The sequence below is a fragment of the Hirsutella rhossiliensis genome, assembly GCF_020360975.1.
Source record: "Hirsutella rhossiliensis strain HR02 chromosome Unknown scaffold00012, whole genome shotgun sequence".
Taxonomy (NCBI): Eukaryota; Fungi; Ascomycota; class Sordariomycetes; order Hypocreales; family Ophiocordycipitaceae; genus Hirsutella; species Hirsutella rhossiliensis.
The window spans coordinates 330670-345681 of NW_025408678.1; the positions used below are offsets into that span (position 1 = coordinate 330670).

Genomic DNA, 15012 nt, shown 5'->3' on the forward strand with positions numbered 1-15012 from the left:
TAGGCGTCCGGTCAGTTAAGCGGGGTAGTGAACCCTCAGCTTGTCTTTACACTCGCGCGGGGCGCCCTATCAGTCGCCTAATATCGCGACTTCATAAGTAATCGTCCTAGGCAGGCTCGATATTCGACACCCCCTTTACTTAGAGAGGAACGAGGCCTCTAAGGAGGCCTCAATAACCCAGACCTCGAACACAAAACAATACAACATCTTTTGCAGCTGCACACAAGCTGCCGCATTAAGCCTTGATCCACCGTGCATACCTACCTATTTCCTCATTAGGTCCGAGCCGCAGGACCACCGTTCTGACACTTACTAAGTGCTTAACCTGGTCGAGTTTACACACGTAGCTAGCCGGATTGTGTTCCGGCAGCCAGCTACATATCTATCGGGATCCGACAAGAATATACATCCGCATCAGGACGTCTCGGAGGACAGAGCGTCTTGTTGCACTCATCTTAACCAGCAAGAACAAGAAACAGTCACAAGGAGCAGCGTCGGATTCCTCACCTTTGTACAAACTGGGTAAGTTTCTTGGAACTGAGGCGCACAGCAGTTAAGCCGACGGAAGCCTGATGAGGAGGCCGTGACCTTTTCGCTATCATAGCCTAGACCGAACTCCCCCTGCGGTGCCTTTTCCCTGGGGAACGAAGGTATGCGGGGTCCTTTCACTTCTTACCTTTTGTGCCGTCCATGCCGTTTGCCGCGAGTAGACGGACCAATAGAAGTGCAAACCGTAAATCATGTGTGAGAGCGTAATGCAAGTCTACGACTCACCGGGCAGCTGAGACAGTGGCTGAAGCTTCTGGGTTCGATAGAGCTGAAAAGGGTTTGCTCTATGAAGCACATGGCAATGTCCTTGACATGCTGGCAGCCTAAACGTAGCGTCGGTCTCGAATAAAAGGTCACCACGTAGTGTGTCACAATTGTCATGCGGTTAAAGGGGTGCGGCTGCAAGCAATAGATCACATTGTATGCTAGGACAAAAGATTCGCCAGTGACATACTGCCTGTGTCATTGCCATTCACGCCTGCTTTATAAGGCGGCCGCACCGCCGCATACATGTAGAGGTTGGGCCCTGCAAGCTGCTAGCTGCGTTACACCGAACGCATTTAATAATATCGCAAGGCTAAAAAGCGTCGCAATTATAATTAAGAGGAATTTTAATAGTTGCTTCTAGCTAAGAAATAGTACGGAAAATAGACAATAACTAGATTGCTAAAGCTAGAAAGATAGTTAAGGTCGTAAAGTTAAAGCCATACTATCAGACATTTGGCTCCACACGGGTCAGAGATGGCATCGGGCAATTGACGAGAATCATCTAAAGAACAAGAAGCGAGTGAATGAACGCACGGGATTATGCAGCTCTTTTATACAAAAATGAAAGGTTTATCGCATAATTACGCAGTAGCTGTTGCCTAGCAGGCCACAGCGGCGCTGCGTAGTAATATCGCCACCTCATGAATAAACCTTCTAGGCGGGTTTGATATTCGACACATACCTATAGCATATATAAGCAGCGGCTTAAAGAAGTAGTAGAAAAAATGTCGTAAATAGGGGACCTTTAGGAGACGAGAACGAGTAGAAATACGCAATTCTAAGCACGGTACGTGGTGGTAAAAGATTGTAGTTACAGAAGTTGAAAATCTAACTATTTCAGTGTACTAGCTACTGCGGGGTCTCTCGGAGACATACTCCGTACATATCTAGCTTGAGTTAGACGGTGCGCTAATCAACTCGCCAGCGAATAAGAGCATTGCCGAAATGTGATGATGGTAATGCAACTCGGTCGACGATCTGCGAGGATGCATGCGTTGTCAACTGCCGCGGCCGACCCAGATGCATATGCAACGCAAGGCGACGCAACGGGCGGTGCCAATGTTTTATATCACGTATGTGATTCCAGTAAGCACGGTTGGGGCAAAGCCAGGTATATAAGCGTTGTGTCCTTGCTCTGGGCGCGGTGTACTTGCCAAATCATAACCATACTTCATGTTGAGTGAAAAACCAATCATCAACGACGTCTAGCAACCGCATCATGGGAACGGAAACCGCCGACAGCACCGCAAACGCTGCAAAGGCAGTAGAGGGTTCGCCACGATCCTTCCACAGAATAAGCAAGATCAAAGCACTGACATATATAATTCCCTGTTAGAATCTGTCACCACCATAGTCCACTTTACAGATGGAGTCAAGGAAAGAGAGGCCTTCTACTTGAAGCTTCTCAAGTCCAGCCTAGACGATGAAAAGCTATCTGACCTTCGATCAAACATTGCTGGCTTAACAGGAAGCATTGAAATGTAAAGACCACCTGCCTTTCTCCACTCAATCTTTCTTTTACTAGCAGCTAACATGTGAATCAGTTCTCACTTTCCCTTCTGTGGAAAGAAAGGGGCCATTGTGCCGGATAGCTTTTCCGTGCAAGAATATTTGACAGAATGTCTTGGTGTAAGTGCAGCTAAGTGGCGGCGTGTTGAACGGCTTTTCTAATTAGCATTTCTAGATCAACACCACCGAAGCTAAATCTCTTTACGTGTATATGAAGGATGAGTCGCTCGCGACGGAACTTGATTCCGTACCATTCCCCGTCCCATATACCCGTTTGTGAAACGCCTGCTGACTTCGTGGTCAAATAGCTTACAGGAGCCAACGTGGGTGCCGTCGTTGACGCCGACAAGCTCGCGCGTATCAAGAACCAGGTCGATGACGTCGCATTCAAATACTTGACCGGAACCGCAGCAAAGTAAGGGTGCTCCCCTTTCGCTTTTCGCCAACCGCAATCTAACACTGGGTCTAGATACGTGCCTGAGTTAGAACAAAAGGACTGGGCTGTCATCAGCGAAAGCAATGCTCTCTGCTACGGTATCCGGGTCATTCGTGCCAAGAGTAAGCAGGCGGCTGAGAGCAGTGCGGCTACGGAGACAACGACAGAGCCGAGCTCCCAGGATAATAGGGGAGTACCGGTCGGGATCGAACGAGCTCGTTTTCCTGGTAAGTTTAAGGCTTTTTTCCCCTGTACACATATTGGCCGAGTCCAGCTAACATAATACCGCTTGACAGCCTTTAGCCTGAAGAAGAGAACCATCATGTCGGACTCTATTCCTAGCAGCGCCATTGAAGGTGTCAAGGTAAGCAAGTAGCCAAAGTCATGATGAGCACCTTCCCTAACCCTGTCGCATCTTTAGCTTGATCTCCGAATTCCCGACTTCATCATCGATGACAAGTCCTATGTCTCTATATACGAGACTGAGACTGAGATGCAATCTTCTATGGCGGCGTCTTCGTTTTCCGAAGTAGATGTAGCCGCGGCAGGGTTTGTTTATTTATCCCTTTTCCTCGAAATTGGCCGTCGCTAATTTTCATCTCCTTGCAGAGGCGGATCCTACATGGGATTCTCGGGCGAGGCGTCTATGAGTTTCGCTGCTGCCAGCTCCCAGGCTGCGTCCAGCTCGACCGGCAAGAAGAGCAAGAAGGTGACAATCGCATACAATGTAATCATCATCTTTCTTCATCCGAGTCACTTTTAAAAGGCTACTGACACAATAGAGTTTCCCCGGGTCACTCTCTTTTTGGATAGCCGTAGCCTCGAGCTCACCCCGGAGTGCGAGGATGCCCTGCGCAAAGTCAAGACAAAGGAGGACCTGTACAAGTTCCAGGACATATATGGTAAGCTACAGTACAAAGCAAAATGGTTTCTTATCGCTTTTGAGTGCTAACCCTCGCGTAGGTGAGTTCTTCAGCAGCAGGGTTCAGCTGGGCGGTCGTCTCTTTGCCACGGAAGACGTCACCGAGGATACGGCCACTAGCAGCAAAGAAGTGGCAAGGTCCATGAAGCTCGCAGCCTCTGCTTCTTTTAGCGGCTGGGGTGCCAGTGCGTCTATGTCTGCATCGCTTGCCGCAGGCGGGAACGCATCGAAGCAAGAGTCTAGTAAGAGTTCGTCGGTAAGCCTAACTTGGCAGGCCAATGGCGGAGATACGCTTCTGTGCAACAAGTAAGCTAGATATACTCCTCCTATGCTACGATGGCAAGCATGCTAACGAAGAGGGAAGGCCAACCGACTGGGCTCCAACGGTTTCGTATCACTGGAATTGGAGAATTACCAAGGTGACTGGGATCCCCTTTTTCTTTTCTACCCGTCGTATTGCGGTATCTGATATGGACGACAGCAAGACAACGTCTTCGGCCTTCTCAACGTGATGTCGCAGATCAATGGCATGGACTGGCTCACTGCGGAGGCTGCAAAATGGGGAGTCACAATAAACCCCATCGACGAGGCCGCCACAATGAAAGCCACGGTTGCCGCAATCTCCGCCAAGACATTCACACTGAATGCCGCGGGCGTCACTGGTGGAAGATACCTTTTGACTTTTCCCTATACCGCTTGTAACCTCTGTCAGTCAAACTGCGCTCCTGGGTTCATCATACAACAGAGATGCTAATAGTAAAATACCGCAGCCGCCACGGCCAATGCTCGAAACGCCGCCGGCAAGAACTCGTTCTCCATTAATCCAAAGATCCACTCCTTGGGCTGCGCGCTTCTCGGCCCCAAGACGGCGAAAAGCAAAGAAGACCTAAGACTCTACGTGGTTGAGGACACGACAGGCACGCCTGTGAACGAGGTCAAGTATAATACCAAGTATCGCCTGCGCAACAGGGAGAGCGGGCTGTACGTCAGCTACATCTGGGAGCAATACTTCCGCTTCGTGTACAGCAACGTGACGCGTTCGAACACGAGATTCATCGCGTTCAAGGACCCCAAAGGATCGACCAGCATGGATGCGATTCCCGATGGCAGCACGGTGCACGTGAGGTTCTACGAGTACAAGGATGACGAGGTGTTGGGATACTTGTTTGTCTGCGCCCAGGACAAGGATTATGCTTACTTGGCTGCGTCGAAGCCGGAAGCCAAGGACAAGGACGAAGCTGGTCATCAAGTATAAATAGAGAGCCTTAGGCTGCCAGCTGCCACTGCGCAACATGAACAGAGAATGCCACCTTGACTTCTGAGCATCGTCTAATGGCACGATACTGTCTCTGCGAGTATAAGCGCGTAGGGACATATAATATTGTCTACCTACCAATCGGCTCGCGCCTTCGCATAAGCGCCCAAGTCCGAGACACGTCGTGGGGGAACGATGCGCTCCCACGCCGCCATAAATGCAACTACTTTCGCTTCCTGATGAGCGGGCGCGATAGCTTGGAAGCCATACGGCCGTCCGCTCTTGATATATCCCAAGAGGACTGCAGCCATTGGATAGCCTGAGATGTTCAAAATTAAGCGGTTAGTCTCCCAGGGGATGCAAAAGTGAACGAGCCGTCCTCTACGGGTACTCGCGAGTAGACTCGTAAATTGGGGTCCCATGGGTACCTGTGGGCCAACAGGGAAAGTAGTATGTGATACGAGAGACGATGTTCAGTCCTACAAACAACAAACACAAACATCACATCTCCCATTGCCTCGACTATATCCGCCACGCACTCATGTGCAATATCGACGTAACGCTGTCGGCTATTGATAAGAACAATCTATGCGAAGCCGAGTCAAGTTATGCGCAGCATCGCTGTCGAGATTATAATGCCGTCGTCCAGTGGGCAAATGCATATGCTTGGGCTGGGTTCCCCAAGTGGCTGGCAGAGAATATACAGGGTGGTGGTCAACGCAATCCACTCAACGTCAGCCGATAATTTGAGAGAGTTGACTGCTTAACATTAATAAGCATTCCCTCCGCTGATATCATGTTGGCCAAGAGCCACTTTGGCCCGGCCAAGGTGCTGCTTGTTGTCGTGCCCTTCGCCATCGTTGCAGGGCACTCAAGGGTGCCTCCCATGGCCGTCTTCGTTCTCAACCTTGTGGCTCTCCATGGATCGACCCACTGCCACTGAGGTCCTGGGTAACTCTCAAAACCTCAGCTTCCTTCTTCGTCTGCTCTAGTCGGGTAGCCTTGACGAGCTTGTCGGCCTTAAGCGCCTTTTCTATCCGACCACGCTCAGTCGGTTGACTGGGGCCGTAAAAGAAGGGACGTAGGTATAGAACAGTCGACCATGCCCTTCCCCCCCGTGAGCTGCGCCTCTAAGGTGATGTCGCCGGAGTCCTACGATGCCGTCAATCAGGTCACCGAGACATGGCAATGATGCGTGGGATGCGTACCACATACGGAGCAATCTTTTCGACGACCGCTCGAGGCAGGTACCCGATTTGCTGATGCATCACATTGTCGACCCAGTTCGCATTGCGGTCGTACTATTCAAGGTCAGCTACTGATCCAGCGCCTAGGCTCACCCACTAGATGTATACGTGCCTGATTCCGAGGCTCTCTGTGGCAAAGAACCACCTCTCCGGGTGATGCATAGCCTGAGTAATACCGCACACCAATAATTTTGCTGTCTAGTTCAGGTTAGCTTGGCTCTGGCCCTCACTGCTTGTTGACCCCAGGGAGTTGGACAGACTATAGTAGCCGTAGAGCTCTGTTGGCGGGTTGTCATCGTCCTGTGTCAGATCGAGGTACTCTGTCTCCTGGGTGCCGGCTTGCGACGACGGCGACGGCTGCGTCAAGGGCAACGGCCGGGAACCAGCGTTGGCTGGCCACACCACAGGCGCAGAGCGTGATCTCAGTGGCGGAGCATGGTAGACGCCAGAGTCACCTAACGAGCTGGAGCTTCAGTCGGGGTGGTTGACTTGCCGCAGGGGCAGGCCGCTTCGCCTTGGACTCTAGCTGGTCGGCATCACCACTGAGGTCGGTCACGCCACCGCCACGCTTTTGGGTAGCCCGGGGCATCGAGGGCACCAGCGCGCAGTCGACACATCCCCGTTTCCGTCGAGAGATGGCAGCCAGAAGCCGCCTGCTGTAGTTCTTGAAATGCTTTAGCCAATGGGCTCTATAGGCTCTGCGAGCCCTCGCTAGCGCTATCGCCGTTGGCCTTGTGCCGTGGGTCTAAGTAAAGTCATCGTGGCCCAGTGGTGGCTCTGCGGTTTCCAGCGATCGGTTGCCGGCCTGGTCAACGGGATATAGCTTTTATCTGCAAGTGGTCTCTGACCTATTATTCTTAGTCTTGATCTACCGGTACGTTGGTGTGCATAAAACATACGATGCGATTTAGATCTGGTAAGCTCTCGTCACTAGGAACACGAGCTGCGCAAATCAATCGGCGGCGTATTGGATTAGCGTAGATTAAAATCGCTATGGTGTGTCCGATTTCGCCCGATTTAATTGTTTTATTCTCGAGCGAAGAGCCCGACTTTCGGATTTTGTTCTTTTCGTCCTAGCTATATTTATACGCATCCTATAAAGAGAGTTTAGGCTTATACGTCGATGCTTTGCTATGATTACCACTGCTTGGCTGGGTGACTCTGTTCTGTCCTTGGCATTTCGAGCAGATTTCGGTATAGAATAGGCCAAAGTATCGTCGTGAATTCCCTTATCCTATACATTAGAGTCAACTAGTGCTTCACGATTAGGCGACCAAACAACCTACGCGACCGCTTTTTGTGGAGAGACCAAGGTTCCGTTCTTTATAACGTAACCTAGTTATATAGTATACTAGGGAGGCCTAGGTACCTTAACTTTAATTATTAATGCTATCTTTATCTTTAACTTTATCTTATCCTCCAATAAGTTCTAATCTACTATAAAGGCCTTTTTTAAACTCCTAAGTAGTATAGGAAGAGAGGATAGGTATATCTAGTTATCTCGATATAGTTACTACGTCTAAGTAGAATAGCAAAGTTATATAAAAGCAACCTATATCCCCTCCGCCCTTTACTACTTTGCTATTAAGAATAAGCAAGAGAAGTTAAATAGTACGAAGTTCTTAAAAAGGGTTAATAGGGCTATTATCCCAACGATAAGCTCGTTAGACCGTAAGCCTTCTTCTAGACCCGGTCATGCTATCGTATTTATAATACGTATATTAGATAAAATGCGCGATAATGTCGCTATTAAGCGATATCGTCGAACTTTCTAGATAACGTCACCTAAGCAGCCTAGGTAGCGACATCGCTATCTTAAGGCTGCTATATAACCTATAAGAAGGACAGATTCTTCACTATTATTTTGGATAGACGACAATGGACATGCTGACTCTTACCTTCTAATTTTTATCTTTTATCCCGTGCGAGACATGCTATCCCGCGATCGGGTACGTCACTAGCCCGTGATTCCTTAACTCTATCATCCTCGCTAGGCAATCCGGCAAGCCGGGACTCCGTCAATAGCGTGATAGATAAATCATGTAACTCTAGCGAGCCCATGCCGAAACCAACTCTAAAAAGCCGTTTCTAGCTCCGACAGTACAATCCTTTTAAGGGAACGTCTAGAGACTGAAAAAGGGGAGTACCTCGAGTCTCGCGAAGGCTGCGGCGACCAAGGCATCTGTAGCGGTGTACGGTGATTATAGTTAAGTTCTCCTTCCCGAACATTAAAAGGCTTGCTCTTAATTCCTTGCCGATGTCGCCGTCGTCGAAGTGTGTATATGTGTTTCTTGGGCTTCTCGAACCTTTTTAGCCGGTTGTCTGGCCCGTATCGTCTGCTTCGGCGAGGTTATGACGGCCTGTATATTTTTAACGGGCTCGGCGGCGGCTGTGCCTCTGCATATGCAAAACAGGAAAGTATTCGAGAAGGGAACAGACTCCCCTTTGCGTCGATTCCCGGTAGTCCATCACCTGACTAAATGAATAATAGGAATCAATCCCGCCCTTGTGTGCGTGCGCGCCGGCTGAGTTGTCGCTTCCAACACTTACCGACCGGATGCTTCCCCAGGGCGCGTACAAAGATCAATGGACAGCACATCGAAACAGCTTGGACCAAACAAGTAGACATGTTCGAATGTTCATGCCGCGACCCCATAGTGCCTCTGGACTCCAGAGGCAGCTTTCGGCATTCCCCAAAATGAGTGCATCGATACTGGGAGGCTGGGCGGCATCTCACTCAGCGGAGTCTCAGTTTCCACTGTCCGCGAAGCCGTCAAGATAGCCAGTGTTTTTTGGCTTTTGAGATTGAGCTCAGCATGTGGTCGACGGACGTATTTGACAATGGGTTGGTGGCCGCTGCCACATTCAGATCCACGGCGAAAATGAGATATTCGAACGCGTTTCCCCCGACTCCAGGAAGAGGATTTCAATCACTACATCAAACCAGCGAGAAAACTAAGCAAAGTATGGAAAACGTAGATTTCTTCGGCCGAATAAAGCACTAGTCCTTGTCCAAGTCTTGCATGGCGAAGCCATGGTCCTTGAGCTGCTTCTTTGGCCAATTTTCAAAGCTGGTCGACGGCCTTTGCATCATCCAGCCACCTGCCCGCCCTCGTGTCAACCTTTCCTTAGGGGATCAGGTACAAGCCAGCGTGCTCGATTGCCTTGGGACTCGTGGCACAGTATAAAGAAGTGCGAGCGCCGTCGACTGCCGAAGAGGTGGGTGCAATCCTCATCGCCATCCGACTGAGGGCGCCAATGACGCTGGTGTCATGGCTTTGCAGATTTGACTGGATAATGCCCGGATGGACGGAGTAAGCCGTGATCCCACTAGACGAATAACGGTCCGTGAGTGCTTTTGCAGCAATGATGCTGGCTTGTTTGCAGTGGCCGTATCTCTTCCTAACGGCGAAAGTATCAGATCGGCATGTCCAAATGCATGTCTGATGTTTTGTTTCTCGACCATGGCAACAACGGAGGCTCCAGCCTTCGCTGGCGGGGCCCGACTCACCATGGCGCTGTTCTACCTGTCAAACCAGTCAGATTAGGGTCGTTCGAGTTTATGCTCTTTGGCCCGGGTTGACGACCCTGGCGCGACTCTTATCGCCACTACTGTCGGCCGCTGATCGAAGCAGGGGTAGCAAGCTCATCGTGAGAGTATGATGGGCAAGAAAGCAAGTTTGCCACTGCAATTCAAAGCCATCCTTGGTGAGCTCATAAGGACAAACCATGATCTTCAAAGTAAGTCCTCTTCTCAGCGAACGCTCCAGGCCCAGTTTCCGAAGACCGGTGACAAAACTGACACCAGCGTTGTTGAGAGTATGTCCAGTCGGGCTTCTTTGTCCCTAAACTCTGCAACGGTAGACTTGATGCTTTAAAGATCCTGCAGGTCTAGGCTGAGAAATTGCACGTCCAACGTGTCCGCGCCCGTCTTCATGGCCGCGATGGCTTGATCGACACGGTCGCGCGAACGACTTGCGATGTAGACGCGTGCACCACGTTTGGCCAGTTGCAGAGCGGTTTTGTAGCCTATACCGGAGTTTCCTAGCAGTCATGTCTGTTAGCTTCCAGAGCCAGGACGTTGGACGAGGGAAGGCATTCATACCACCTGTGACGATGGCTACATAGCCGTTGACGTTCGGGGTGGGTGTCCCCGAGCTGGAACTCTTCCGTGTTGCATGCCATGATTGTAATCGAGTCTGCTTACTTGAAGTACTCCAGCCCGACATTCGTATCGTACTGCGAGCTCTATTTCTTTTGCTTTTATCCTTGCTAACGGCGCTCCTCACGACTGGATGTGGGTGAGGCAATAATAATACCTCTTTTCCCGCACGCGGTTTTCCACTCTCGCCGGAACGGAGCGACCGGAGCCTCCGCCCCCGCGGACAACTCCATGGATGACAGGGCCGGCCCGCTAAAGTACATGTCCGAGTAAAGGAGCCGAAGGAACTGGTGGTGCTTCGGGCCCCGGGGCTGCCATTGTGAGAGCCTTCGCCCGAGCGGGGTATGAACAATGCTAGTCTGTGCCCATGAATACCCAAGTAGGGCCGAGCGTGCTCCGCGGTGAACTCCACGGACGGCCGACAAGACTTGTAAGACATGCGGTGTCAGCGGTGAAGGACGGGCGGGGCGAGTCGTGCCGCCGCACCAACTCCCTTGCCCGAAAATTGCACGAGAGCCAGGCAGCAAGCAGCCAAGATTCCTGGTACTGGTGGATTGTAACCACAGACTTCAAGGCCTGTCGGGGCCATTCACGGGAAGAAGCTCGTGGACTTGTGGCCGACGTTGAAGCCTCCGCGTCTCATGTCAAGCGCCGAAGACGACGCCGCCGAGGGCACAGCCAACGGGTACGCGTATATATGTATGCATGGGTAGACGATAATGTGTGCTCCAAGCGAAACAGAGCACTGTATGTACCTGGTAGTATTAAAAGCCAACCTGCATTGGAGCTGAACCTCATTCGTCCCCCCGCCGCTTTCGCCACACAACTCGGCATCCAAGGCCCATTGGACAGCGTCGAAGCCCTCGTATTTCCTTTGTCCACGACCAGCCATGCTTGTGCTCTCTCAACCGCGGAACCGCCGCCGCCCCAAGGGATGCGCCGTGCCAAAGCGCTGCAACATGCACCGGTGGCCAACGACACGCAGCCTCGACGTTACCCTGCAGCCTCGTTGCCTTGATGCCAGCAGTCTTGCTCTCACAAGCCTTGCCTCCGACCCGGGTTGGGGGGCCTCTTCTCGTCCGCGCTCACGCAAACGCATATGGAGTCGAGCCTCCCCTTCCGTCGAGCGTTGCGGCAACGCCAGGAGCGCAGACACGATTTGGTCGAGCGTCGAGTTCAGCTGCCGACGACGGGTCGGGCTTCGACATGAATATTGCGCCTTTCGTCCTTGTTGCTGGTGCGTCCGCGGCTGGTGAGCAATGCGGCTCTCTCGCGGTTGCGCTGCCGGGCCTCATGCCTCGCTATGTCGTCGACCGGCCGACTCCCCTGGCCAAGAGAGACGGGCTCTGCGACAAAGGCCATCACAACTGTAAGTCGTAGCGCTTCCGAACCACGTTTCCCCCTGTTCTAACCCCGGCGGTGGCGCAGGCCGCGACGTCGGCCGCGACGACCAATGCTGCGACAACGAAAGCTACTGCTACGTAAACAAGGTGGGCGCCGTCAAATGCTGCCCCATTGGCTCCAACTGCCCCGACGACTCCTTCTGCAAGAGCGACAGCTTCTTCTGCCACGGCCGCGCCACCGTCGCCGGCGCCGTCGAGCCGAGCCACGACGGGTGCTGCCGCCGCCTGTGTCCGCAGACGAGCCACTTCCTGTGTCCGCAGAGCCTCGGCGGCAAGTGCTGTCCGTACGTGGCCCAGTGCCGGGCCGGCGGGGGCTGCCTCGAGACGGAGACGGCGGTGTCGGCGTCGGCGACCCCGACGCGGAGCATCACGCCCGGCGCCGGCGACGGGTGCTCGGCGTCGCAGTATCGCTGCGCCGATGGGACGGGTTGCTGCAACGACTGGCAGCGCTGCACCAAGGTGTCCGGCACGGCCTACTGCGCGGCGAGCAGCAGCTCGGCCAACAACACCAGCGCCCGGGCCGGCGACGCGGCCGCGTCCGGCCCCGGGCTCTCGGGCGGCGCCAAGGCGGCCATGGGCGCCACCGCGGCGCTGGCCATGGGCTTCATCCTCGGGGCCGTTGCCTGGCTGTGCGTCTCCCAGCGGAGGCGCCGTCGCCGCCGCCGCCGCCGCCGTCGCCAGCAGGCCGCCGCGGGTCGGAGCTCGAGCCGGGTCCCGGACGGCGGCCCCACCGAGATGCGGGGCATGTCCGAGACGACCTTGACGCCGCGGCCCCGGGCCGGCCGTGGCTTGACGGAGGACTACTGCGGGCCCAGCCCCGTGGCGGGCCCGTACACGGACACGGCCACGCTGGACGAGCTGCGCATGTCGCTGCCGGCCCTCGCGCGCGCCGTTCCCTCTCGGCCCGACAGACCCAGGGACATCGTCGCCCCCGTGGAGATGGACTCGTCCACGGCACCGAGGCCCAGGGGCAGAAGCCGCCACGGAGACCAGCCGCCAAGCCAGCCCGCAACGCCGCCGCCGCCGCCGCGCGACCCGACCCCGGGCCCCTTTGAGCTCCACGGGTCCGAGGCCTACCCCTACCCCCCGCCGCCATCGCTGCCCCTTCTCAACTCACCCATCGACGACGAGTCTGAGCACTCGCGCACGTGAAAAGGAGATTCGTGCCTTTTATTGATAACGTCCTAGTCTATTCATGTCCCGTTCCGTAGCAAAGCGCTTTCCATCATTCGCCATGCCGGGAATCAAGTCGTGTGCGCAAGGAAGCGTCGTGGGGGAATTATTTGGCGCCAAACTTTTTGATTCCTCCTTGTCGAGATTCGCGAGACCAACTCCAGCGCCAAGCCGTGCCGACATTCCTTTACAAGAAGATGGAAGAGAGAAAAGAAGACGGGAAAGGGAAAAAGAGGGCGAGGAGAAAGGAAAACGGGTTCTATATACATGGCCCAAGGAGCACTCGGCCGCGTCAACACACGACCCCCCCAAACGGCGCGCAGTTCCTCAGGTCCTTGACCAGGTCCTCGACGCTGCTCAGGTGGCGGCTCAGAAGCTCCTGCTTCTCGTCGGTCGTCAGGGTCACGGTGACGGCGGCCCCCCCGCCACCGGCCTTCTTGCGCCTCGCCGTGTTTGTGTCGGCGGCAAAGGCGCCGACGAGCTTGCTGGGGCTGCGCTGGAGCATGGCGGGCACCGAGTCGCGCTGGCCGGCGCGCGGGATGGACGGCGTCTCGGGCATGAGGTAGCAGTAGAGGAACTCGACGAGCTTGAGCTTGACCTCGCGCGTCGTGGAGCGCGACTTGAAGAGCGACGTGACGGTCAGCAGGCCGTCGAGGGCCTCAAAGGTGCGCGTGTTGACGGGCGCGTCGAGCAGCGCGACGACGAGGGTGAGCAGCGTGGCGGACTGGATGGCAGGGCAGTTGAAGGGCTCGAGGAGGTCGAGGAGGAGCTGTTTTTTTTTACCCCCTGCTGTTAGCACAACGTGCACGACGACGAAGAGAGAGGGGGGGATAGAGAAGCATAGACGGACATTCATGTTCTGCTCTCGCGCAAAGAGCGCTTTGCTGGGCGGGTGAAGCAGCAGCAGGCCCTGGATCAGGTCGAGGGCGCTGAGGATGAGAAGGTCGTTTTGCCCGTCGCTGCCCTTGGCCATGAGGCGATCCAGGGTCCCGATGAGGCGGAGGGCGACGTTCCACTCGAAGCCCTCCTGCAGCTTGAAGAACTCGCGAAAGGCCGGATCCTGCGAGAGTCGGCCGAGGTCCTTGCGCGGCGGCGACGACGGCGGCATCGTCGGTGCTGCTGCCGCCTCGCCATCCCCGCCGCCGCCGCTGCTTGTAGAGTCCCTGGAGCCGCGACGTCGGGTGCCCTCGGGGCTCGCGTCGGACAGGCAGATTTGCGCCAGCAGACCCTCGACCTGGCGCATGCCCTTGCGGACTTTGGGCCCGTCAAAGGAGGAGAGGCTGTCGAAGGCGAGGGACAGGAGGGCTTCCATGGCTGCGGATGGCCCGGTCGACGACGTGCGCTTTTGCCGCCCTTTTTGTATTTTTTGTCTCGTCGTGTCGTGTGGTAAGGTCTCGGTAAGGCGACAGTATATCTGTTCCTTTGACGCTGTCAAGAGGGGAGAGAGAGATGGTCTCGAGGGCGCGCGACCGAGACGATGTTGACCAGCGACCAACTCAGAAACTCCCCTTCCCCGAGGGGGGGAAAACAAACGAAGAGTGCGCGCGCGCGCAACGGCGCAAACGGCGGGGGAGACGTTAACACAGCCGGACGAAGAAGAGATGCATCGGGGGGGGGGGGATCAAAAAAATGAACTTCTTCTGCCACGGCAGCGCGCAAGAAGAGGGCGAAAAAGGAAGAGAGGGAGGCGGGCGCGGATACGGATGCGAGAATGGCAGGCAGGGTCAACGCGAGAGGCTAGGGGTAGGTAAACGGTAAACGAGGGGGATAAGAGATAGATCGGCAAAGCTGCATGCAAAGCATGGACGGGGGGAGGAGAGGCAACACATTGCATGTGAGCCTGTGTACATACAGCACACACACCTGGTTGCCGTCCGCACGCATGCATGCATGCATGTAAGCGCGGTAACGGGCGTTGACGGGGCAACCGGGAGCCGGTGCGGAGCCGGAGGCAAGGGGCGGCGGCGGCGGGGCGGAGCGGTGAAGAGGGAATGTGCACGGTGGAGTCGGCCCCGGGAGTTGCTCCAGCCATGTGCTCTAGCCTCTCTCTACCTGCCGCCTTACGGCCGGAGACTTATTATCGTGGCAA

General features: G+C 54.7%; 5 protein-coding genes across 5 annotated transcripts; 2 read left to right on the plus strand and 3 right to left on the minus strand.

The window, feature by feature from the left end:
- Positions 1 to 2035: 2035 nt before the first annotated feature.
- Positions 2036 to 4938, plus strand: HRG_09256 (MAC/Perforin domain-containing protein; the record flags this gene model as incomplete). The annotated part of the gene is made up of 14 exons (XM_044867727.1): positions 2036 to 2087; positions 2153 to 2297; positions 2361 to 2445; positions 2501 to 2572; positions 2634 to 2740; positions 2795 to 2988; positions 3058 to 3125; positions 3183 to 3310; positions 3371 to 3470; positions 3528 to 3663; positions 3725 to 3989; positions 4048 to 4102; positions 4165 to 4390; positions 4454 to 4938. The coding sequence occupies 14 exons, from the start codon at positions 2036 to 2038 to the stop codon at positions 4936 to 4938; spliced, it is 2118 nt and encodes a 705-aa protein (XP_044716987.1).
- Positions 4939 to 5985: 1047 nt separating this feature from the next.
- HRG_09257 (HIRAN domain-containing protein) lies at positions 5986 to 6774 on the minus strand (the record flags this gene model as incomplete). The annotated part of the gene is made up of 5 exons (XM_044867728.1): positions 5986 to 6090; positions 6147 to 6239; positions 6298 to 6383; positions 6446 to 6542; positions 6646 to 6774. The coding sequence occupies 5 exons, from the start codon at positions 6772 to 6774 to the stop codon at positions 5986 to 5988; spliced, it is 510 nt and encodes a 169-aa protein (XP_044716988.1).
- A 3285-nt stretch (positions 6775 to 10059) lies between these two features.
- Positions 10060 to 10414, minus strand: HRG_09258 (short chain dehydrogenase domain-containing protein; the record flags this gene model as incomplete). The annotated part of the gene is made up of 2 exons (XM_044867729.1): positions 10060 to 10229; positions 10291 to 10414. The coding sequence occupies 2 exons, from the start codon at positions 10412 to 10414 to the stop codon at positions 10060 to 10062; spliced, it is 294 nt and encodes a 97-aa protein (XP_044716989.1).
- Positions 10415 to 11640: 1226 nt separating this feature from the next.
- Positions 11641 to 12902, plus strand: HRG_09259 (uncharacterized protein; the record flags this gene model as incomplete). The annotated part of the gene is made up of 2 exons (XM_044867730.1): positions 11641 to 11716; positions 11776 to 12902. The coding sequence occupies 2 exons, from the start codon at positions 11641 to 11643 to the stop codon at positions 12900 to 12902; spliced, it is 1203 nt and encodes a 400-aa protein (XP_044716990.1).
- Positions 12903 to 13215: 313 nt separating this feature from the next.
- HRG_09260 (cell division control protein 14, SIN component domain-containing protein) lies at positions 13216 to 14235 on the minus strand (the record flags this gene model as incomplete). Its single annotated transcript, XM_044867731.1, has 3 exons — positions 13216 to 13692; positions 13774 to 14071; positions 14129 to 14235. The coding sequence occupies 3 exons, from the start codon at positions 14233 to 14235 to the stop codon at positions 13216 to 13218; spliced, it is 882 nt and encodes a 293-aa protein (XP_044716991.1).
- Positions 14236 to 15012: the final 777 nt, after the last annotated feature.